The following is a 22,738-nucleotide window of genomic DNA, read 5'->3' on the forward strand; positions in this document are numbered from 1 at the left end:
TTAGAGAAGTACCATGCAAGAAAACCCTTGGTCTTGCAATGGAATGCAGATCCTGTAAAGGGATACAGGTCTTATAATAGTATGCAGTTCTTGTAGCGGGATAAAGGTTTTGAAAAGGGGTGCAAGCCTTTTAAGGGAAGTTCTGAACACAAAAACTGTTCAGAACACCAGTTGTTATCACCTGTTTGCTCTCCAGTAATAGCATGGTATTTGGTCAATGGTTGTGGGGGGTGATGGAGATAGGAAGGAATGCAAGATGATGGCCAAGAAATAGTATGGGCTGAAGGGACAGAGGGAGATATTGGGTTATCCCAGTTTTGGAGGTTCACAGAACATGGGCACCCTTTCTCTGGTTTTGCATGCAGCTTTGGTAGGGGACAGGCTGTGCTTTATGCTCATCTAACACACTGGAAACAATAAAGTTACAAGAAAAAGGAGAAAAATAAGAGAAAAAAAGAAGAAAAAGAAGAGAAAAAGAAGAGAAAAAAGAAGAGGAAAAGAAAAAGAAAAAGAAAAAGAAAAAGAAAAAGAAAAAGAAAAAGAAAAAGAAAAAGAAAAAGAAAAAGAAAAAGAAAAAGAAAAAGAAAAAGAAAAAGAAAAAGAAAAAGAAAAAGAAAAAGAAAAAGAAAAAAGAAAAAGAAAAAGAAAAAGAAAAAGAAAAAGAAAAAGAAAAAGAAAAAGAAAAAGAAAAAGAAAAAGAAAAAGAAAAAGAAAAAGAAAAAGAAAAAGAAAAAGAAAAAGAAAAAGAAAAAGAAAAAGAAAAAGAAAAAGAAAAAGAAAAAGAAAAAGAAAAGGAAAAAGAAAAGGAAAAAGAAAAAGAAAAAGAAAAGGAAAAAGAAAAAGAAAAAGAAAAAGAAAAGAAGAAGAAAAAGAAGAAAAAGGCATGGAGGAGTTGCAATGACCCTGAGCCATCTCTGCTCAGGAGGCCTTGCTGTTACTTGAACTCCTGTCACAGTGCGTTCTCGGCTGTTTCTCATTTTCTCTGAGTGAAATTGCACTTGATAAAATCTCTGTCCTCAGAAGCACTCAGAGCTTTGGCTGCATGCCTGATATCCAGAGCAGCTTCATACAGCTGACCCAGCTGATGGGGTGTGTAAGGTGCATGTTGGTATTATCCGAGCCATATCACGGCCCCATGGGGATGACTGCCAGATGTCTGTCACTATTGGGCACCTGGGGACAGCCCCATATAAACATCAAGATAAGCAATTCTACCACAGTGTCACCCAGGATCCCCTAAGCTCCTTCATCCAGCCCCTCCAGACCAACCATTTCCTCCAGTGAAGGATATCACAGATTCACGAACACTGCCCTGCCCGATTCATCTAGCTGGGGGAGTCGTGGTGGCCAGCAGGTTGTCCATGAGGCAGAAGCATGCCAAGAAGGCCAATGGTATCCTGGGATGCATTACAAAGAATGTGGCCAGCAGGTCAAGGGAGGTGATTCTCCACCTCTACTCTGCCCCTACAGTGAAGATGACAGAGCACTGGAACAGGCAGCCCAGGGACGCTGTGGATTCTTCTCAGGATATATTCAAGACCCATCTGAACACTTTCCTGTGTGGTCTATTTTGGGGCCTCTGCTTTAGCAGACTTGATAATCTCCAGAAGTCCCTTCCAACCCCTACAATTCTGTTATTCTTTGATTCTATGCTATTCTATATCTACAGTAGCAATATATCTGTGTAGTAGTAGTAGTGTATGTATGACTATCAAAACAAAACAGGTTCTCATACAAATATTACTGCACAATAGTTAAAGTTGACTAATGGACACAAAATTCTGAGGTGCAGTCCTATATCAATTTTCAAATTTTATTGGGTGAGATTCTTCTCTCCTTCTCCAACTGCTGCTGCTACAGACCGTATCTGTAAGGGTGCTTGGATGCAGCTCAAGGCAAGGGAAGTATCACCTTGGGTTGTTCTGAGGTCTCTTATAATCAGACCATTTTCTCCAATTCTTTCACAGCTGGGTAAAATGTCAGACAAGAGCCATTGACTTGCTCCTAAGGCTGATAGGAGTGTTCTGGTTTCCTTAGGTTTGAGCTGGAGTGTGGGGCAGAAATGGACCTCAGAAATGGCCCAGAAACAAGTGAAGAGCACTGAATAAGATAGGATTAAGATATACCAACGTTTGCATCCGTAAGGACAGGAAAGTATGGAATCTAAGGTTTTTTTAGTTCATTTCTGGATATTCTACAGTAATGTGGGAGGCTGTTGCACATTCAGTGCTGTTTTCAGTTCTGCATCCTATTGAAATGGTGTCTCAAGTTTCCCTTGTCAGGGACAGAATCTGCTGATTTTCATGTTTTATAACCTATTTCTGTCTAGAAAAGTTAACATTGCTTCCTAATGCTACTGCATTTGATTTGACTTGTATCCTTCATAATCAGTGTAGGCATGGATCCACGACAACCCCATGGTATACATATTCCATATACCTCATATGTCAATCATAAATTCAAATAGTGGCAAGTAGTAAATCTGTGCATATAAAGCCTCAAATAAATTATGCAGTTGTAGGTTTGATAAAAGTGAAATTATCTCAGCATTCTAAATTTGGTTATTTTATTTCATAGCAATTGTTGTAGTTTTCTGGTTTAAAAGAAAGGAGTGTATACTGTTCTAGCTCTGTTGGGTCTTTGGTAAGCAGACCCGTTAATTACTCAGCATCCAATTTGTGTTTTCTACCCTGAGATGACATGGAGCCTAGCTATCCAACACAAGTGGCTCATGTTGATGAACCCTGTTCATCCTTCAAGCAGATTTCATTCCCATGGAAAGCTGAAGTAAACAAATTTAGACCTAAAATAGACTTCGGGGTATTCCAGTGTTCACAGGGTATTTCTGCAGCACAAGGTTCTCATGCTTTGGCCAATGCAACTACAAATTTAATCATAAACTCCTTGTTACTAAAGGCAAGTGACAGCAGTGGGCTCCATCAGAGTAAATTTATACCACCAGTGCCACCTTTTGGTGGCACAATGCTTCGTCACTCCTAAGCCAGAGAAACTACTGGATGTTATACCTCATGTGTCCTTTCCATATGTAGATTCACTGAACATTCTATATCTGAATTTATTTTCTAGCTATTCCCCTCAAGAAGGGAAGACATGACGCTCTATCCCAGTCCCACATGTATACATTTTGTATATACATGTGTAACCACAGTGGACAAGTTTATTTTTTCCTTGATAGAGTATAACCCCCTCACATTAGCTGGTGACCATGGCCATTCTGGGTCTTTCTGGCTACAAATCAAAGGGGATTGTACATAGGTTGTGGTAAAAGGACCAAAGTCCCTCTGTACATGGGTGGGCAGCAGAAGCTATGAGATCCAGTTTGCTGATTTCTCACTGGAGCAGTGGGAGGAGATGAGACGATCCAACCCTCCATTGGCTGGAGAGGCCCCAAAGAGCTTGGTCCAGAAGGGGATCCTCTGAGTCCCACGTGATATCTCATAGGATGTTCTGGTGGTTGGGATATCCCAGGCCATGTCAGAAGAACAAAAATGCCTGGTGTGAGTTTACTGGAGGAGACAAAGCTAGAAACTCCCACCCAAATGAGATGGCTTGGTCTGGAGGTGGGGTCTGAAAGCAGAGATCAGCAAGAGAGGGAAATAGGCAGCAAGTAAATCAAAGTTAAACCCCTCCTGGGAGACACAGAGCAACAAAGAGGAACCCTTAACCAGTCCGCCCACATTGTGAAGAGGAGAAGAAACCTGTTGTTTCCTGGGGCCCCATGGCTACGATTGGAGTTTCCTGGGTGTGCCCTGCTCAGCCCCAAACACCCGACCACACCCAGGGCAGAGCGGCAGGGTAAAGCAGGATGTGTTGCCGAAGCTGACAGATGCATCCTGCACTGCTTCTGGTGAGGATGGAGTTAATTTCCTTTCTTAGCAGATGGTGTCATGCTGGAGTTTGGATTTATGATGCAAACAATGAGTGCACGCAGCTGTTGTTGCTTCTGCAGAGCAGTGCTTGCACAGAGCCAAGGACTCTTCAGCTTGTCATGCTGCAGGAATTGGAGAGACACAAGCACACGAGTGACCCCAAATGGTCCAGTGATCTTTTGCTCCTTAGCTGCTAGTTTTCTGCTGCTGCTGCTGCTGAAGAAGGAGATTAAAATGCATTTCTTGTAAATTTGGAATTATTTTCTTTAATGCCAGGACCAGAAAGCCCATGCTCCCTGCAGGGAACAGCAGGGAGAGGTGGGTAAAATAATGAGACTAAAGAGCAATGCTACAGTTTGGTAACAAAACTTTAAAAATACATATTAAAAGGAAGGGAAAGGGGGAAAGGGAAATTAATAGACAGATAAATACATAATTATAAAAATCCAGTCAAAATTAAATCAACGTGTGAGGGAACATCTCAGCCCTTTCAGAGCCCATTGAACAGCTCAGTGCTGGCAGCAGGCACCTGGAAGCCCCAGAGCAATTTCTGTGGTGTGCAGAATGGGAGGGAGCTGTGCTAAGAGATGAAAGTAGAAAAAAGTTTCCATTTTTGCACCAATCGCTGCAGAGGCTGCTAAAATAACAACTAAACAGCTCTCCCTAGAAGTGCAGGGGCCTCATTTCTCTTTCTCTAGTTGAGTTACCTTCCTCAGTGCTGAAGCCAAAACACATTAGGACAGGGAGAGTGCTTCATAGCTGCACAGCTATTATGTTTGCTGTAGGAGAAGCTCCCAGAGCCAATGCTTTGAGGAGAAGATGAATCCAAAATGTTGCAGAGGGGCAGAAAAGCAGAAAATCAATGCAAGAATCATGCAATTGTGCAGGTTGAGGTGCTGCACAGGAGGTGTGTGCTCGTTTCAGGATGCTTTGCTTTATGTTAAAGGCTCTGCCATAAACAGGTCGGTTGTGCATTAGCACACAGCAGGGCAGCAGGGCCACTCTGTGTACTTGGGATCCTGCACAAGGTCAGATCCCTCCTCTCTGCAAACTGTGATTCTGCTGCATGATATGGCTGATATAGGAAATAAAAAAGGAAATAAAAAAAAGTTTTGGGGCAAAAGCATGGAAAATGAGTTATAAGAAGTGAACTGAAGGTATTAAGAAGCAAACACTGCTCCCTGTACCCCCTTTTCCAGGAAGGACTTTGGTCCTAGATCAGAGCTGTACCTTTTTCTCTTCCACAAAGACCCCCCAAACCCTTGGCCAGGGGTTGCAGGGCTTGTGCCACCATTCCCAAATCTCTGAGCTACAGCAAGGCAGCAGGACACATTCTGTGCATCCCATGTCCCCTTGTCAGGCTGATGGTGCCATCCTGTGGATACAGCTTCTTTCAACAACACTGTGCCATCCTGCTGCATTAAAGGGTCAGTTGCCAGTTTGGCACTGGTCTGGTCACCTCCAGGTGGGCTCACATAGAGGGAAGAAGTTTGTTCACACTCAGAGGGAACTCTCGTGGCTGCATTAGTGAGTAGTGCTGGTTACTGAAGCATCAGATTGCAGTTTCTTCTCTATGGTGATAAATACACTGTCTGCAGAGCACGTGTGAGCATCAGTGATGTGAACAATACAGCCAGCTGAAAACATGCTAAATCATGGAATAACCCCATAGGGATTTCTAAGTTACCCAGGGAAGCATTTGGTGCTACTGAGTATGTGAATCTCACGCAAGAGGTGTCCCTGCGGGGGAAGAGAGGTTCAGCTCATCGACTGGTCCCAGCAGCATCCTCCTGAGTGGTCTGTGGTGGTATCTTCCCCAAAACTCTGTCTCTTTTAAGCTGTCTATATTATTTTCTGACTTCCAGGTGGAGCTTGAGTCAAAAAACACGTGTGGTTTTTTTTTTAAAGTTTACTTGTTGAACATGTTTTTGACAGAAATGTGGAAAACTGACAGCTCAGGGCAACAACTCCGAACTTATCAGTCCTGTGGCACCACAACATTCACATCCGTGCAGTGTTATCACAGCACTTGGCTGTGATGTTCCCACTCTGCTCTACTATCCACCTCTCTGCCGCTAATCTAAGGTTTGCAGGTCCTATGTTGCTTAGGGAACTATCAAGGAACTGAAGAGCCACTGCATTCCACCCGAGAGGTTTCCTTCTCTCAAAGAATGGACATTCCAGTAGGTCATCTTCTGTGAAAATTCAATATAATCTGCCCAGAATTAGATTAGAGCTCATGGGGCTCTCGGTCTGCTCACTGCTTGTGGGGTAAGATAAACAGCTGATACATCATACTATGTGGCAGGGCAGCGTTATCAGTCCTGATGTTGGGGCAGCAGGGGAAACAATGTCAGGATGTGGGAGCACTCCTTGTTCTCTGAGCATCAGCAAAACCTCAGCCCTGGAACTGTGGGCAGATGGATCCTTCCAGAGCCAGAGCTGGGGAAGAAGCAAGAGAACACAGCCCTCTGCTTCGCTCCACCCAGGAATTCCTCGTGCAAGAGCTGCACTTCATGAGACCTGCAGAGCCCTACAGGATGTGGGGGAGGAGCACCGCATGCCCTGCTCTGAGCTCCCATACCGGTAGTTGGCCTTACCCACCCCTTTTTGCTATTTTATGCACCACTGCACCACTTTTGCAGCTTCACAGCATTGCTCCCAGGACAGAAGGGAGAAGATGCCACTCAAGGAGAAAGAAAAGGAGAAGCCTCGCAATGACAGCTATCACCCCAAACGACAGGGTGAGAGCGTGGAGAGCCTGATGAGGAACATCAACGTGTGTCACAGTGTGGGCCTGGAGATCATCAACAGGACCAAGACAGTGACACTGAGGAACTTCAGGTGGGTACCCCCCACTCCCCTGCTGCTTTCTGTCACCCTGCCTGTAAGGGACATCCCTAAAGTGCCCTTGGTATTAGAAAACCAATGGAGAGAGGCTCAGTGCCAAGTGCCAGAGTGATTCCCTGGGCACAGCATTCCAGGTGTGACCTCACCCATGCTGAGCAGAAGGGCAGGATGTCTTCCAGCTTCTAGCAAAACTTTGCCTGACGCAGCCAGAGCACCCTCAGCCCCATTGACATCGAGGGCTTCTCAGTGGTCATGTCCTTTTCTGACACCTGCTTCCAGCTGGGTGCCCCCAGCACATCCCTGTGCTGGAGTTATTCCTCCCCAGCTGCAGAACCTCCACTTCTCCTTCTAGGACTGCATGAGGTTCCCATCTGCCAATCAGGTCTTCCTATTTATAGCAGTAGAAGATGCACAGAGAGCACAGCTTGGGTCCAACAAGGCTGGGTAAAGAGGCTTGGGAAGGATGTTGAGCTGCTTGCTCTGATGATGTTGTGCACTGGTGATTCTGGGAGTGGTAATTCTGGCTGTGGTGATGCTTGGCATTGGCAACACTTGCACTGATGTTGCTTGCTCATTAGAAACCCATTCAGCACCTCTGCAAATGAACCTCTGCCTCCATCCGCTGAGCTCCAGCTGCCCTTCCTCACCACCCCTTTTCCTACAGGAGTTATTGCTTCAGTGGCAAGATCCTGACCCCTCTGCCCTTTGACGTTGGCCCAGATTCCAATGGAATATGTGCCTTTGCAAAAACTCCCTACAGCCTGCGAGGGAGTGTGGGGATTGTGGTCTGCAAGGCTGACACTTTCTTGTTGGGAATCACATTCTCCAACCCCTTGGACTACATCCTTTACAATATTGAGTTTGCCTTGGAGCTCTTCTCAGTGGAAAACCACCTGGGAAATCTCAGTGAAGTCTTGTCCAGAATGTTGAAGAGCAAACCATACTGCGGCTCCTCGCTCTTTCAGCGAGCCATGCTTGGGAATGAACATGAAACCCTGGAGGTTTCCAAGGGGAACATTCGTGTGCAAGCCAAGATGTCCAACAACCAGAAAGCCATCCTGAAAGTCCAGGTTGAAGAAATGGATCCACCACCACCCTACCACCATGACGTGTGAGGGAAGATGGGCACCACTGCTACCAAAAGGAGCCTATATTTAGCAAGATATTCAGCAAGGATGCAGCAAGGCTCCTCCAGAGGTGGTGGAAGGAGGTGGACGGTGATGATGGATCCCATGGGACACAGATCCACCACCTTGCTGGCTTTGCCACTGAGCTAACAGTGTTCTGCAGCTTGTGAACTTGCTTATGATTGCACATGATAACCAATAAATATGTTCTTACCCTCACAAGTTGCATATATTCTTGTAGAAAGGCTCAGTGCATGAAGAAAAATGCCTACAGACAGCATCATGGCAAGACGCAGTGACACAGTGTTCTCCCCATTTTGGTGTCCTGGCTCTTCTTGGGATATGTTAGGTCAGCATAAAAGCTGGTGAAGAGCAGCTCCAGGGGTAGGTGGAAGTTAAAATTAGGGCAAAAATAAGGGGTAGAGGTGGAGCTGGGGTAAGGGTTCATGTTAGATTTAGGGGGAGTGTTTAGGGGTAGGAGTAGTGTTAGGTCTTGGAGTAGGGTTTGAAGGGCCAACAAACATGATGAAGGGCCTGGAGCATCTCCACTATGAGGAAAGACTGAAAGACTTGGAACTGTTCAGCCTGGAGAAGGCTGAGAGGAGATCTGACCAAGGCCTATAAATATTAAAAGGACAGGAGTCAAGTGAATGAGGCCAGGCTCTTTCCAGCCCCAGTTGGAGAACTAAGGGCAATGGGCAAAACCTGAAACACAAAAAGTTCCGTATAAACATGAGGAAAAAATCCTTAACTGTCAGAATGATAGAATTGTGGAGTAAGCTCAGGAGCACTGTGGAAGCACAGAATTGGGATTGTGTCACTCTAGAGCCTTCACAATCCCCACACCCTGTCCTCCTATCATTCCTGCCATCACACCTTGCTGCCAGGGGGTGTGGAGTCCTCTGGGCAAATATGGAGGGGTCGTGGATGTACAGGGATAGGTTTGAGTGGCCCTGGGATGGGGTTGGCATGAGACTGGGGAGGACCAGAGGGACACTGGGAGATACTGTGGTAGAACTGGAAGATACTGTGATAAGCACGTATGTCCTGGGCTACTGTGAAAGGCACTGTGGGCTCTCACGTCACTCCCATCAGGGCCTGACATCCCCTCAGCATTGGTTCTTGGTGGGAGCATGCTCCCAGGGGGAGGAACAGATGTAGTTCAATACCTCAAAGCTGCAGCCTTATGATGGTGTTGTAAAGTCATGAAGTTATAAAATAATCAAATCATAGATTCAGAGAACCATAACATCATAACATCATAGAGTTGTAGAGCTAATAAATAATAGTCACAGAGTCATGGAATTACAGGCCACCTTCAGGACTCTACTCCGTCTCCTCTTCTCTGGGACAAACAAACCAAGTGCCTTCATCATCTCCTCATGCACTGTGTCCTCCAGACACTTCCCCAACACCATAGCCCTCCTTTGGATGCTCTTAAATAGTTTTATGTCATTTTGATGTTGCGGAGCCCAAGCTGCTCACAGTGATGGAGATAAGGCTGCACCATTGAAGAACAAAGAAAATCATGCATGGATTCACCAAGGGGAATACATGTTTCTCCAGTAATGCTTTTATGATGAAATCTGCAGCATTCTCCAATGGATGATGTGGATGTTGTTAGTACTGTCTTTCAGGAAAGCCTTTGACACTCCCCCATAAGACCATAAGAGGGAAGATGTTGGGTGGGGGCAGGATGAGCAAACAGTGAGAAGGATCAAAAACTGTCTGAACAGCTGGATCCAGAGGATAGTGGTGAGTAGTGTGAAGTCTTCTTGAAGGCTAGTAATGAGCAGAGTTCCTCAAGGTCAATAGGGGCTCCAGTCCTGTTTAACATCTTCATTAACTACCTGGATGATGAGATAACATGCAGCCTCAATAAATTCACACAAAACTGGGGGTGTGTGGCTGACTCACAAGAAGGCCATGCGAGTACTAAGAGAGTCTTTGGAATTTTTCACTCAGAGCATGGTGAGGTACTACAACAGGTTGCTGAAGGCTAATTCTAAACTAACTAAAATACCCTTGTATTAGTTATCAGAAGAATATAAATACTTAATATTCTTAACCAGGGACTTCCTGGTGGCAGTAGACCTTGAAAGGAACATTCATAGAACCATTGGCTTGGGTTGAAAGGGACCTCAAAAATCATATAGTTCTAACCACCCTGCCATGGGCAAGGTTGCCAACCACTAGATCAACCTGACCTTCAATGCCAATGTAAAAAGTCAGTCCCTCTCCTGCTAGTGAACTCCTTTCAAGTATTGGAAGATCACAGTGACGTCTTCCCAGATCCTTCTCTGCTCCAAGATAAACAGTCCCAACTCACTCAACCTTTCATTATGAGAGGTGCTCCTGCCCTCTGATCTTCTTAGTGGCCCTCCTCTAGACCCATTTGAACACTGTATATCCTTCTCGTGCTGGGGGCCCGAAGCCTGGATCAGTGGTCCAGATGGGGCCTCACATGGGCAGAATAGAGGGGGGTAATTTCCTCCCCAGCTAACAACATTGCATTTGGCTTTGTTAAACCTCATTAGGTACTTGTGGACCCACTTTTCAAGCCTGTCCATATCCCTATGGATGCCATCCCTTGCTTCTCCTACGTCAGCTGCACCACTCAGCTTGAGATCTTCCAGGACAGGCTGTGTGGGGTCCTGGGCAACCTGAACCTAGTGAGTGGCAATCAGCCCAAGTCAGGAGTTTAGAACTGTGTGGGCTGTAAGGTGCCTCACAACCCAAGCCAATCTGTGATTCTGTAGTTCTGTTATCCTATAACAGGCTGAAGATGTGAGCAGACAAAAATCTCATCAAGTTCACCAAGAAGAAATGCAAAGTCTTGAACCTGGGATGGAACAATCTCAGCACGTGAGGACATGCTGGGGCACCCAACTGGAAGCAGATGGAGGAAAAGCAATGTGCCCTTGCTGCTGAGAAGGTCATTGATCTTATTGACTTTATTAGGCAAAATATCACCAGCAGATCAAGAGATATTAACCTTTCACCCTCCATAGCATTGGTGAGGCTGCACCTGGTGCTCTGGGTCCAGTTTCCCCCCCCCCCCCCCAGTAAAAGAGAGACCTGGCCTCCAAGATGAAGGAACTGGAGCATTTCTCCTATGAGGAGAAGCTGGGTGAGCTGGGACTGCTCAGATTGGAGAAGAGGAGGCTCAGGGGCATCTTACCAATGTGTGTAAATACCTAAAAGGAAGGTGGAAAGAGGACAGAGACAGGATATTTTTAGTGGTGCACAGGGCCATGACAAGAGGCAGTGGGCACAAACTAAACACAACATTCTGTTTAAACATCAGGAAGTATTTATTTCCAGCACAGGTGATGGAGCACTAGAATAGGTTTTGCAGAGAGGCTGCAGAGCAGAGTGTTGCAGTCATTAGTCTTAGCCATGAAGGTGAGCTTACATGGAATTGCTGCCCAAGAGCTCCTCCAACACCACCTAGTGGATAAACATCACAAAAGATGAAAGCCAGGGGAGAACCTCAGCTGGAGTGAATGCAAGGGAAGAGAGACAACCTGTCTCTATGCAAAAGGAGAGAGCAAAAGGAGGAAACTGGGGAGTCAGCGCTGAATGTAAGAGATGATGGAAAATGTTTACATAAATGCCTATCTCTCAGTTAACTGAAATGGGCACTGAACAGCAGTGGTGCATGGTTCCTTCATTATCTCTTCATAGTCCTGTGGGATCTACATCAGGGGATGAGATTGACCCTGGGTGATTTGAGAAAGTAAAGAGGATGTGAAAGAGAGGATCCTGGGGCAAAATCTAGATCTACAGCATCTCTCACCCCCGCTACTATGCTCCTGTACGGCCTCATACTGCATTGGCTAATTGAAATCAGCAGAGGAGGTCACTGTTCTGCTGCCTATGGACCATATATGCTTAGGTAACCTCTGGGTAGAACTTGCCAACAGTTTTTGTGCAAGATCACAACGCACCTGAGGTCCTTTGGGTCAGGGTTCTGCAGGGAAGGAAACAGGGACCTGATCAGGAAGGAAGTTTGGAGGGAGTCAGATGGAAAGGTGGAGGAAACCACTGAGCCACCACTGAGGTACTACAAGAAATCCAGTAGGTACCTCAGCCACCACTGAGGTACTACAAGAAATCCAGTAGGTACCCAACTCTGGGAATTTAATAGGAGTTAAGTGGTATGCAAAGGATGTTGGAGATTTGGACAGCATGAATTCTAGGTTTTAATATAACTGTTCAAATGCTCTGCAACCTGGTAGAAAGGTGAACCCCACAACACAGAGACTCGGGACTACATCCACAAATGCAGGCACCTCACAATTACTGCATGTTGGCCAGCTCAAACAGTTAGGGTGCTTGAGCTGTCATGCATCTTCTCCAGGTTTCCCGCTCCAGGTATTAGACAAACCAACTAGAGGAGAAGTGTTTCTGGACCTGGTACTCACCAACACAGAGGAGCTGATTAAAGAGGCTGGAGGCACTCTGAGCTGTAGAATGCCCTGGTAGACTTTGTGATCTTGAGGGGGATGGTCCTGGGAAAATGTAAAGTTAGGACTCAGAACTTCAGGAGAGCAAAGGGATTTAAGGGATTGCTGGGTGAGATCCACTGGGAAGCTGTTCTTAGAGACAAAGGAGCATAGGAAAGCTGGGAACTCTTTAAGGATGCCTTTCTGAGAGCACAAGAACTCTCTGTCCCCTGGTATAGGAAAACTAACAGAGGAAGAAGGAAATTGGCATGGCTGGGCAAGGACCTGCTGGACAAACTGAGGGATAAGGACATGTACACATAGTCGAAACAAGGACATGTCACCCAGGAAGAATACAGGGATGCTGCCTTGACATGCAGGGATGAGGTCAGGAAAGCCAAGGCATAGATTGGTGAGGAATGTGAAAAATAAGAAGAAATTCTACAGGTGCATTATCACAAGGGAAAGGCCTGGCACAGGTTGCCCAGAGAAGCTGGGGATACCAATCCCTTGAGATCTTCAAGGTCAGATGGGGCCTGGGAAGCTTGGTCTAGTGTATGGCAACCCTGCCAATGGCAGGGGGTTGGAACTGGGTCACATTTAAGGTCCCTTCCAACCCAAGCTATTCTATGATTCTATAACCATGATATTCATGAGGAAATGAGAAAGAGAACTTCCCAGCTTTAAGGAGAAAAGAAATGAAGTTTCAGCACAGCTTGACAACCTTTGTACTCTTGTTCACCATATGACTTCTCTCACCAGATTGCAACACAGCCCTATAGATGCAATACCCAATCTCCCACATTTAACAGTAGAATTTGTTATTCACAGTCCTAATGGCCTCTAAATAGAATCCCTAATTTTTTCCTCCTTTCTGCATGGTGAGATTGTTAAAATGGAAGAGTTGTACTCTGGTGAAAGGAATGCAGGGTCAAAATGCATCTCAGCACTGTCAACTGCAGTTGGAGGTGCTGAGCTCTTTTTGGATCTGGATTTGAAAAGAACCCTTTGAATTTACCAGGAGCGGTAAATAAAGTGCACAGAAGGTGCATTCATCTCTCCCAAGTCTCCTTCTGTAACTTGGGCTCTAAGCACCCACCAGGAATGATATTAAGAAATCAGCAGTTTCGGTACCTTTTAGTTACTTCAGTTCATAGTTCTGGCTTCTCTCCTTCGGGGAAAGAAGATTTCCTGGCTTATGAGGGAAATTCATCAGCTGTTTTTCAAGCCTGTAGCCTGAAAACATAAGGAAGAAGACAGCAATATGAAGAAAGAATATTGCCTCTGTGGCTTTCAGCAATTGCTGTAACATCTCTGTCTCTCACAATTTTGTGTAGCAAAGAAAAGAGCAAAAGTCAGCATGTTTCTCCTACAACTGCACTCCCCTCCATGCACAACTGCTTTGTTTCCATCTCCAAGCCTGGAAGAGACAGAGATGCCGAGCACCAAAGCTCCTTCTCTTAGAGTTTGCTGGGGCACTGTGTGTCTGTGTGATACCAAGGGAAACAGAGTGAAAGGACACTGCCTTTACTCAAATTCCCCTGCTTAAAAATAATATTTTGATAAAATATTTTGATACATATTTTAGTAAATGATAAAATCTTAAAAAATAACCCATTCCTCGTTGTCACCAATGGAACAAGGAAGTGTTTTGCTTTTAATTCAGGGTGGCCTCATAGCTGGGTTTAAGGGAGTTACTCAGAATCTGGAAAGCAATAAGAGGACTGTCAGAGCAGGGTTGGTTTCAACATAATCCCTTAAAGCAGTCCCAAAGACCTTAATAGCCAGATCCTTGATATATAGTGTAATGTATACGAATAACTTAACAGAACTTTGTAGTGACCTACTGCTATTCTCAAGAAAAGTCCCCGGCTTTCAGGGAGCATTACACTGTTTATCTGCACCACTCACATCCTTTGAGGAGGAGAAACACCATAAACAAATCAGAATTAATGAAAACTAATCGAGGAAAAATAACACTAAATCACTGGTCTTGCCAGTAATCCATCATTTGTTCCATTCAATACATTCTGAGGGCACTAAGAGCAGCTCTGCATCAGCCCACAACAACAGCCTGAACGGCAGTAAACGTGCAGTGAAAGACATTCTTTCCAGCATTTTCATACAAGAAAACTATTAAATGTGGCTGCCTGAAGACTGAATCTTTCTGAGGTCTGAGGACTTTCTCCTGCTGGGAAAGCCAGCTTGGAATCCAATGTGTCTGCTTGTTTCCCTGGCAATGGGCAAGGAAATTAGCTATTTCTTCCAAGCATGAAGGTCTGGAAGCTGAGCAAACCTTGTAAATAACATTCATTCCTCAGCAGAGCAAAGCCTTAAAATTCAACCCTCCCTGCCCCCCAAAAAAAGAAAAAAAAAGGCATATTTTTCCAAAAAGCAGCTTTCCAAAAGGGATGATTGTATCCCTGCATGCCTCACCTCATGGAGAGACAAAGAAAAGTGGACGCTCTGACTTCGCCCAAAGGTCTTATCTTTAACTGGGGAACGTTCAGGGAGCAAAGCACTTTATGAATGATTTGGGAACACTCAGAAGTTTAAATTCACATTGCACTGTGTATAGTTAACAGAATGAACAGTTCCAAAAAGCATTTTAGTTAAGATGGTATTTTACAAATTGTATAGCTAGAAAGATTAGTGGAAAGAGATAATAAAAAAATAAATGAAATGCATATCCACATCCTAGGCTTGCAGTAAGAAACTCCAAAGGGAGCAATCTCCAGAAAGAGACCCTTCCCCAGTGGTGGTCAGCCCTTAAATGGGGTCTGGGAGAGGAGGGGTCAGACTCCACTCTTCCTGGTCACACAGGTGAATTGCCTTCACCTGCACTCCTGCAGCTGACTCAGGGCTCACCTCAGGTGACCAATCATTGGTTCATGCTGCGATTCAGCATTTTCCATACACACTGTGTCTGTGTCAGTAATCCTGTGGCTGGTCTGTTTATTCCTGTTTAATTCCTATCTTCTTTCTCCTGCTATTACAGCCCACCCTGAAAGTGGAACTCTAGAGCTGCGTTTAGGGGTCCGTGAGGCTTCCCCCATCCTGCTTTTACCATTTACAACCGTTCCAACTTGCAGCTGATGCCAGGTGTTGTTGCACAATTGCACTCCCCCAAAAAATCCTCAGGACCCTCCTTTGGATCACATGGGGCACATCTGTCTCCCTCATGGAGTTCACATTTAATCCTGCAGCTCCACAGCCCAGCTGCACCACTCAATCTACTGAGCATCCCCCTTACACATCAAGAGGCAAATCCCAATGAAAAGAACCGATCAGGACATTGTAGGGTATGCTCAAGGAATCATCACCTGCAGCATCCTGTGTCTCCATGTGTACATAGCATCAGTGGCCTCCTGCTGGCTCTGCCTGAGCAACTGGGGAGCAGCAGGTCACCTCTTTATGCTTGGCATTCTTGTGCATTTTGCTTGGCACTCAACATTTGTGCAGAACATAGATCTCCTTCAGAAGGTCTGTGTGCTGCAAGCTCCTCCATGCATTGCTTGTTGCAAATGTTACCCAATATCTTGCCCACCGTGAGGCTGCACCATGGTAAGCCACGATGCTCGGGGGGGGGGTTCTGCACCTGCAAAGCCAAGCTGCTTGGGATGAACTCAGAAACTGATTGCAGGATTCCACCCCATCCCTCTGGCTGCAGATGGTTTGTGGGCACCTCACCAAGATTTGGGCACTGAAAGTTGCAGAGGTGAAATCTCAGCCTGTGAAGCCGCAAATTAATAAGCTTTTCTGCAGGATGAGGGATTTTCCTGCAGCCTGGAGTCACTGCCTGCCAATCCCAGAGCCCTCAGGCTGTGATTTAGGAGAGGCAGGTGTAAATGAAAAGCATCCGCACGCATTTCAGCTACCGATCTCGGGCGCTTGGCGTGCGGCCCGGCTGCCGGGCTCTGCCTCTGCAGTCTCTATGCCTCCCCTGTCCCCTTCCTTCATAGAATCATGGAATGACTTTCATTAGAAAGGACATTAAATATCAGAGATCGGCTTGAGTTGGAAGGGATCTTAAAGATAGTAGAATTATACAAAGGTGTGTATATTGGAAGGAATGTTGAAGATCACAGAACCATAAAATGGCTTGGGTTGGAGGGGACCTTTTAAGGGGTTTATGGGGGCCCATTCAATTCCAGCCCCCCTTCCATGGGCAGTACTGCCACCCACTTGATCAGGCTGCCCTGGGCACCATCCTATGTAGCCTTGAACACAACCTGGAATGGGGTACCCACAGCTTTTCACTGAGCCACTTGTGCCAGTGCTTCACCACCCTCTGATTAATATATATACCTAATATATAAACTAATTTTCCCCTCTTTTACATAAAAGTTATTTATTTGTCCTGCCACTGTCTTGTGGGAAATCAGTTATAAAAAAGGCAAAACACAGAGAGTTTTATTAAGCTTCAGCATTTCAGCTGATTTCCAGCTCTCCTTCCACTGTGCAGCAGTGTTCTTGCTTAGTCCAAGATCATAGAGCCATGGAATTCTAATCATAGAATCATAGGAATCATGGAAATGTTTGGGTTGGAAGAGACTTTAAAGACCATCCAGTTCCAAGCCCATCCATGGGCAAGGAGACTTCCCAAAGCCTCATCCATTCTGACCTTGAGCAATTCCAGGGATGGGGCATCCACAATTCCTCTGGACAACCTGTGCCAGTGTCACACCACCCTCATCCTCAAAAATTCCTTCCTAATATCTAACCTAAATCTCATCTCTTTCCATTCAAACCCATTACCCCTCACCCCATCACTTCATTCCCCGATGAAGGGACGCTAAGAACATCTTCATCCCTCCAGGACTCCAAAGTCCGTTCTCATGCCCTCCACTGTCTTCCACTCACAGAGCCAACCCAACATACTCTCCCTCTGGCTCTTTTGTATTACTGACCAACCCACATCCCATCCTCAGTGCAAATTTTCTGTCCTTGGCAGAGATGTGCTTTGTTCAGAGAAAGCTGTATTCCAGGTCAATCTCTTCTCCCTCAAGCACTATCTGTGTGCCTGGAGTGCTTACATTTGTCTCCTCACCACATCAACCCCAAGGAAATCCTTTGGCATCTTAACTAATTACAGCAGTGTGACATCCTCCTCACACACGTATGCAAGGAGTGAATGTCAGATCCATTTCTGGGTTCCCCTGCAGAACTGCTGAGCAGTTTTACCACCCGCCTCCACCAAGCTGTTGCACCAGCCTTAACAGTTTTGAGTGACTGGTCTCCACCCATTTCTCTGTGCCTTTCTGGCTGCTCCTTCCTTAGCTTTCCCTTGCTCATCTGTTGCTTGGGTGCTTTGCCATTGCATTCATTAATAGGGTGTGAAATGTGAGGTTGGGGTCCCTAACCTCCTCCAAATACCGCCCCAGGTGTTCCTTCTTCCCCTGCTCACAGCGTGCTCCTGGCCTGGCTTCCTGCCCCTGATGTTCTCACCCAGGGGACCAAGTAAAATCCAAGACTTCCATCCCAGCCCATAAGATACACAGAACCATAGAGTGGCAACCATAGAGTGGCTTGGTTAAGGAAGGTTCCTTGAAGCCCATCTAGTTCCAACCCACTGCCATGAGCTGGTTGCCACCCACTAGATCAGGCTGCCCAGGACTCCATCCAACTGGCCTTGAGCCCCTCCAGGGATAGAGCACCCACAGCTTCAATGTGCAGCCTGTTCCAGTGCCTCACCACCCTACCAGCAAAGAAATTCTTCCCAACATCTAACCTAAGTTTTCCCTCTTTTACTTAAAAACCATTCCCCCACGTCCTACCACAATCAGACTGTGTAAAAAGTCACTCCCTCTCCTGTTTATAAGCTGCCTTGAGGTACTGGAAGGTTGCAATGAGATCTCCCTGGTGGAGACTTCTCCAGACTGAACAAGCACAATTCTCAGCCTCTTTCCATAGAAGAGGTGCTCCAGCCCTTTGGGCATCCTTGTGGCCTCCTCTGGATCATCTCCAACAGCTCCATGTCCTTCTCGTGCTGCAATGCAAGAAGAAGAAGACACCAGCCCATGCCCCAAGGACCCCTCTGTGCCATGCTAGTGGCACAGTGCCATGGCGCTGGCAAGTGTTGCAGGCACGCTGTTCCCCTCCCCATAACTGCTGTCACCACACTCCCCATCATCCCCTGAACCTTGAGACTCTTGGGCAAGGGGTGACTGAGGGCCACCATCCACCTCTCCATGTGCATCACCATCTCCCTCTCCACGTCCACCACCATCCACCGCTCTCAGCCCATCAGTGCCATCGGTCTGGTCTCTGCTGCTCGGTGCTGTCAGCCAGGGCAGGGCCAGGTACTTGTGTACCTCTATGGCTGGGCTGCGGCGGTCAGGGTCGAGTCGCAGCAGGCGCTGCAGCATCTCCTGTGCCCCACACTTGAAGCCACCCCAGGACTCTGGTGCCTCCCGTCCCCCCGTGTCACTCTGCCAAGCACTGAAGGCCTCGAACTGTGGGTCAGGGCTGGCAGCTACAGCCCATGGGAAGCAGCCAGTGCAGAGGCAGAAGAGCAGCACAGCAAAAGCCCAAACATCCAGGCTGGAGTCCAGCTCCAATGTGTCAGAGCCCTGCAGCAAGCAGAGCTCCGGTGGGGCGTAGGGCAGCGCGCCGGACATGGCACCAATTTCCGAACCCTGAAGCCGGGTGAGCCCAAAGTCAGCCAGCTTCACACGGCGGCACTCGTGGTCGAAGAGCAGCACGTTGTCCAGCTTGACATCTCGGTGCACCAGAGCTCGGCTGTGCATGAAATCCAGTGCCTCGGCCAGCTGAGAGGCACAGCGTTTCACCAGCACCTCGGGCAGACCCTCCTGGGGAAGGCAGCAATGTCACCTCCCTCAGAGGGGCTGCTGCCTGGTGTCACCAGTATGGGATGCACCCCATAGCAGCCCCCAGAGGTTTCCCTGTGCCACAAAGGGGCTCCTGGTGGAGTGCATGAGCTGACACGGCACTGCAAAGAGTGTCTCCATGTACATCGTGTGCATGCAACCCATGCGTGCACTGCATGTTCCCGTGTAGGCATGCGCTGTACTGTAAAATACGTGGCTGTGCAACCCACTGCAAAGGAGCTGCTCAGGAAAACCACAGCCATGCACTCTGCTGCAAAGGATGTCCCCATGCACTGCGTGAGCATGCACCCCACTGCAGAGGGTCCCCTCGTGAACACCATAGGCACACACCCCACTGCAAATGATGTCCCCATGCACCACGCAAACATGCTCTCCACTGCAAAAGGGCACACGTTTCCCGTGATCTCACATCACTGCAATGTCTGCTTTGCTCCCTCCCCCTCCCTGTCCTCACTGCAACCCCCTCCCATCCCCTTTTCCTTCAAACCTCAGCCCTGAGGCACACACACCCCTGGTGTGAGAAGGTTGCACAAGTCCCCAGCGGGAGCCAGCTCCTGCCCAAAGGCGAAATGTGTGGAGTTTTCAAAGGCAAGAGGGAGGGCATGGATGCAGGCAGCGTGGCCAGAAAGGCACCGGGCTATGCAATACTCCCTCAGGAATGCACGTCTGTCAGTCCGTTCCTTCAGCATCAGCTTGAGGACCACAGGTGAGCCTGGGATGCAAGGAGAAGGTCAGCACCAAAGGTTTGGGTCCGTGCATTCCATGAGCGTGCAAGCTCCAATGCAAAGGTTGTCCCCATGCACCCAAGAGCATGCAACCCCACTACAAAGGATGTCCTCATGCACTAACACAAGCACAAGGTGCAGCATTGGGGCAGAGACCCCTCAGCCCCTTACCACCGTCCCGGGGCTCGGTGAGCACCACGTGGCCATAGGTGCCGCTGCCCAGCTCGCCCAGCACACAGAACTGCTCCTCCAGCTCATGCCACTGCAGTGCTCGACCTGCCTGCACCATCAGCTGCTCCAGAGCTGCCGCGTTGCCCTCCTCATCTTCCTCTGGCTCTGCCATGGCCCTGCAATGGCCCCATAGCATGCAGAGGGAGCACCCAGATGGCACACCAGTTTGGCTCAGCCTAGTGCAGCTCAGACCAGTCTTGTCTGAAAACAGCCCAGTCCAGCCCAGTTGAGCCCATGTTATCCAATTCATCCCACTTCAATCCAGATCAGCCCAGTCTAGCTCAGTCCACTGCATATGAGCTCAGTCCATCCCAGTTAGCTTAGCACAGCCCCTATCCTGACATAGGGAGCATCCCAAGGAGGGGGTCCCAAGGTGGGGGGCAAACAGAGCTGGGACTCTGCCCCACGTCAGCCCCACATCTCAGCCCACATCACCACATGGCAGTGGGTCAGGGCTGTCACTTCCACGTTCCTCCATCCCCAGCTGTGCAGCAGGATCTTTGCCCTTTGCCCATCCTGTCTCAGTGCCACTACCAGATATATGGGACAGCAACAAGAACCCTGTGCTTCCCATAGCCCTGCTGCGGGGCTGTAAGGAAGTCACAAGCAAAACACAGGTTGGGGTTGCACGAGGACAAGCAAACAGCCTCACCTGAGTCCCTGAAGTGTCCCTGCAGCACAGCTTTGTGCCACCAGCCCTGCAGTGCCTGCGGCCGTGACTCAGATTTTCCTGCGCACTCCGACACCGCCGGACCCAGGGCAGCGCTGGGCCGTGTTAATCTGTCCCAATGGAGTGGGAACATGTGCAAGGCACAAGGCGTGCCGAGAGCCAAAGATAGGCAGGGGCAGGACAGACAGGGCACAACGTGTGGACAGACAGACAGGATGCAAAAAGAGAGAAAGACAGGGCATGGGGACAGAGAAGCAGCATGGGATGCAGAGAGAGGGCATTGTGCAGGGACGAACGGAGAGCACACAGCATGGGATGCAAAGATAGGGTGCTGCCTGGGGACAGGCAGACAGCGTGGAGCATGAAACAGCACAGAGCAAACGTTTAGCTTCTCCATAGACAGGGAGGTTGTATGTCCCAGTGTTCTATAGGTTAAAGAAAAGCAAATTAGGTTAAACTCACTCAATATTACAGAATTACAGAATTGTAGGGGTTGGAAGGGACCTCTAGAGATCATCTACTCCAAGCCCCCTGCCAAAGAAACTCCCCAGACCAGGTTGCACAGATATGGGGAGCATGGAGGGTGCAGCTGGGCCACCCCCCTTGTTCTGTACCCAGAATGGGCTGCCTGGCACCCCGAAACTGAACTTGTTCCTGTGCCACAGAAAAATGTAGGACTGATCCACTGCTCTGGTGCCCATCTCTCCCTCTCCCCCTTTTCCCACATCCTCTCCTCCTCCTCAAATTCGCAGGCCTTCCTCCTTTCATCTCCCCATTTCCCACAGCCACATCCCTCCCTCTTCCCAGCTGCCACGACTTTATCTCTCTCCCCAAATTTACACATCTTTATGCCTCCCTCTCCCCATTTCCCCATATTCTTCCTTCTCCTCACTTCTCAAATCTATATCCCTCTCCCCTCATTTTCCCACCTTTACATCTCCCTTTTCCCTTATTTCTACATCCCTTTCTTTTCTATGCTTCCCTCTCCTAATTTTCCATCTCCCTCCTTTTTCGCATGCCAGCATCCCTTCTCCTCCCTTTTCCCATACCCATATCCTTCCCTTTCCCCAATTTCCCACAGCCCCATCTCTCTATCTATCCCCTTATCCCATGTGCATATCCCTCCTTATCCCCAGTTCCCACACCCATATTTCTCCTCCTCTTTTCCTACATCCTTATGCCTCCCTCTCCCCATATCCCGTATCCACATCCCTCTCCCACTTCTCCCTCATCCTTTCCCCTCTTCCCATGCTCATATCCCTCCCTCTCCCTTTTCCCCCCATGGTAGGGGATGTGGAACAGGGCTTTACAGCCCATTCTAAGCCATTCTGTGATTCCTCACATCCCTATCCTTCCCCCTTCCCCTTTCCCATAACCACACACTCCCCTCTTTCCCTTTTTCCCACATCCTTATCCCTCCCTCTTCCCAACTTCCCACAGTGCCATCTCTCCTCTCCTTTCTCCCTGCCTCTCCCCAGTTCCCATGACAATACCTCTTCTTTTTGCCCCTCTTCCTACAACTTTTTGCTACTCTATCTCCCCTTTTCCCACACACTCTCTCTTTTTCCCACGACCACAGCCCCATCCTTCCCTCTCTCCCCATGGCTGTTCCCTCTCCCTCCCCACCTGCTCTCTCCCCTATCCCAGCTGCTCCTGCCTGCCCTGACCCCGGCTGTCTGGGCCATAATTAACCCCTGACACATAATTAACACCTGACAGCACATTAGCAGGCCCTGCTGGCACGTAGAAAGGTCACTCAGCTGCATCTCTCACCCTGTCCTCTCCAACCCCACTACAGGGAACATAAGCTGCTGGTGGGGGTGTCCCCTTGCTATGGTGCAGCGCATGTGGGGGTGACCCCTCCATCACCCTCCTGCCCTATTGAAAAGCATCAACAGGGCCCAAAGCATAGACAAGGCCCAGTGCCAGCCCCATGGCACACAGCC

General features: G+C 48.0%; 2 protein-coding genes across 2 annotated transcripts; one reads left to right on the plus strand and one right to left on the minus strand.

Annotated features, from left to right (window-relative positions):
- The first annotated feature begins 6,124 nt into the window (after positions 1–6,124).
- On the plus strand, positions 6,125–8,089 carry LOC136057480 (uncharacterized). Its single transcript, XM_065750204.1, has 3 exons — positions 6,125–6,161; positions 6,536–6,734; positions 7,405–8,089. The coding sequence occupies exons 2-3, from the start codon at positions 6,571–6,573 to the stop codon at positions 7,853–7,855; spliced, it is 615 nt and encodes a 204-aa protein (XP_065606276.1). The 5' UTR covers positions 6,125–6,161; positions 6,536–6,570; the 3' UTR covers positions 7,856–8,089.
- Positions 8,090–18,215: 10,126 nt separating this feature from the next.
- On the minus strand, positions 18,216–20,234 carry LOC136057476 (uncharacterized serine/threonine-protein kinase SBK3-like). The gene is made up of 3 exons (XM_065750199.1): positions 20,063–20,234; positions 19,676–19,878; positions 18,216–19,127 (listed from the first exon to the last, which is right to left on the minus strand). Exons 1-3 carry the CDS (start codon positions 20,232–20,234, stop codon positions 18,363–18,365), a joined length of 1,140 nt encoding a protein of 379 aa, XP_065606271.1. The 3' UTR covers positions 18,216–18,362.
- Between the last annotated feature and the right edge of the window lie 2,504 nt (positions 20,235–22,738).

This window comes from Cyrtonyx montezumae, unplaced genomic scaffold (genome assembly GCF_038088225.1).
Source record: "Cyrtonyx montezumae isolate F1298 unplaced genomic scaffold, pur_monq_1.0 scaffold_67, whole genome shotgun sequence".
Taxonomy (NCBI): Eukaryota; Metazoa; Chordata; class Aves; order Galliformes; family Odontophoridae; genus Cyrtonyx; species Cyrtonyx montezumae.

What these genes read in the sequence shown, in the direction of transcription:
- LOC136057480 (XM_065750204.1), top strand. Translation starts at nt 6,571, where the DNA reads ATGCCACTCAAGGAGAAAGAAAAGGAGAAGCCTCGCAATGACAGCTAT. An exon ending in GTGACACTGAGGAACTTCAG is followed by an intron (nt 6,735 to 7,404) that starts GTGGGTACCCCC and finishes CTTTTCCTACAG; the next exon opens with GAGTTATTGCTTCAGTGGCA.
- LOC136057476 (XM_065750199.1), bottom strand. Translation starts at nt 20,234, where the DNA reads ATGGCAGAGCCAGAGGAAGATGAGGAGGGCAACGCGGCAGCTCTGGAG. An exon ending in CACCGAGCCCCGGGACGGTG is followed by an intron (nt 19,879 to 20,062) that starts GTAAGGGGCTGA and finishes CTTGCATCCCAG; the next exon opens with GCTCACCTGTGGTCCTCAAG. An exon ending in GCAACCTTCTCACACCAGGG is followed by an intron (nt 19,128 to 19,675) that starts GTGTGTGTGCCT and finishes TGCCTTCCCCAG; the next exon opens with GAGGGTCTGCCCGAGGTGCT.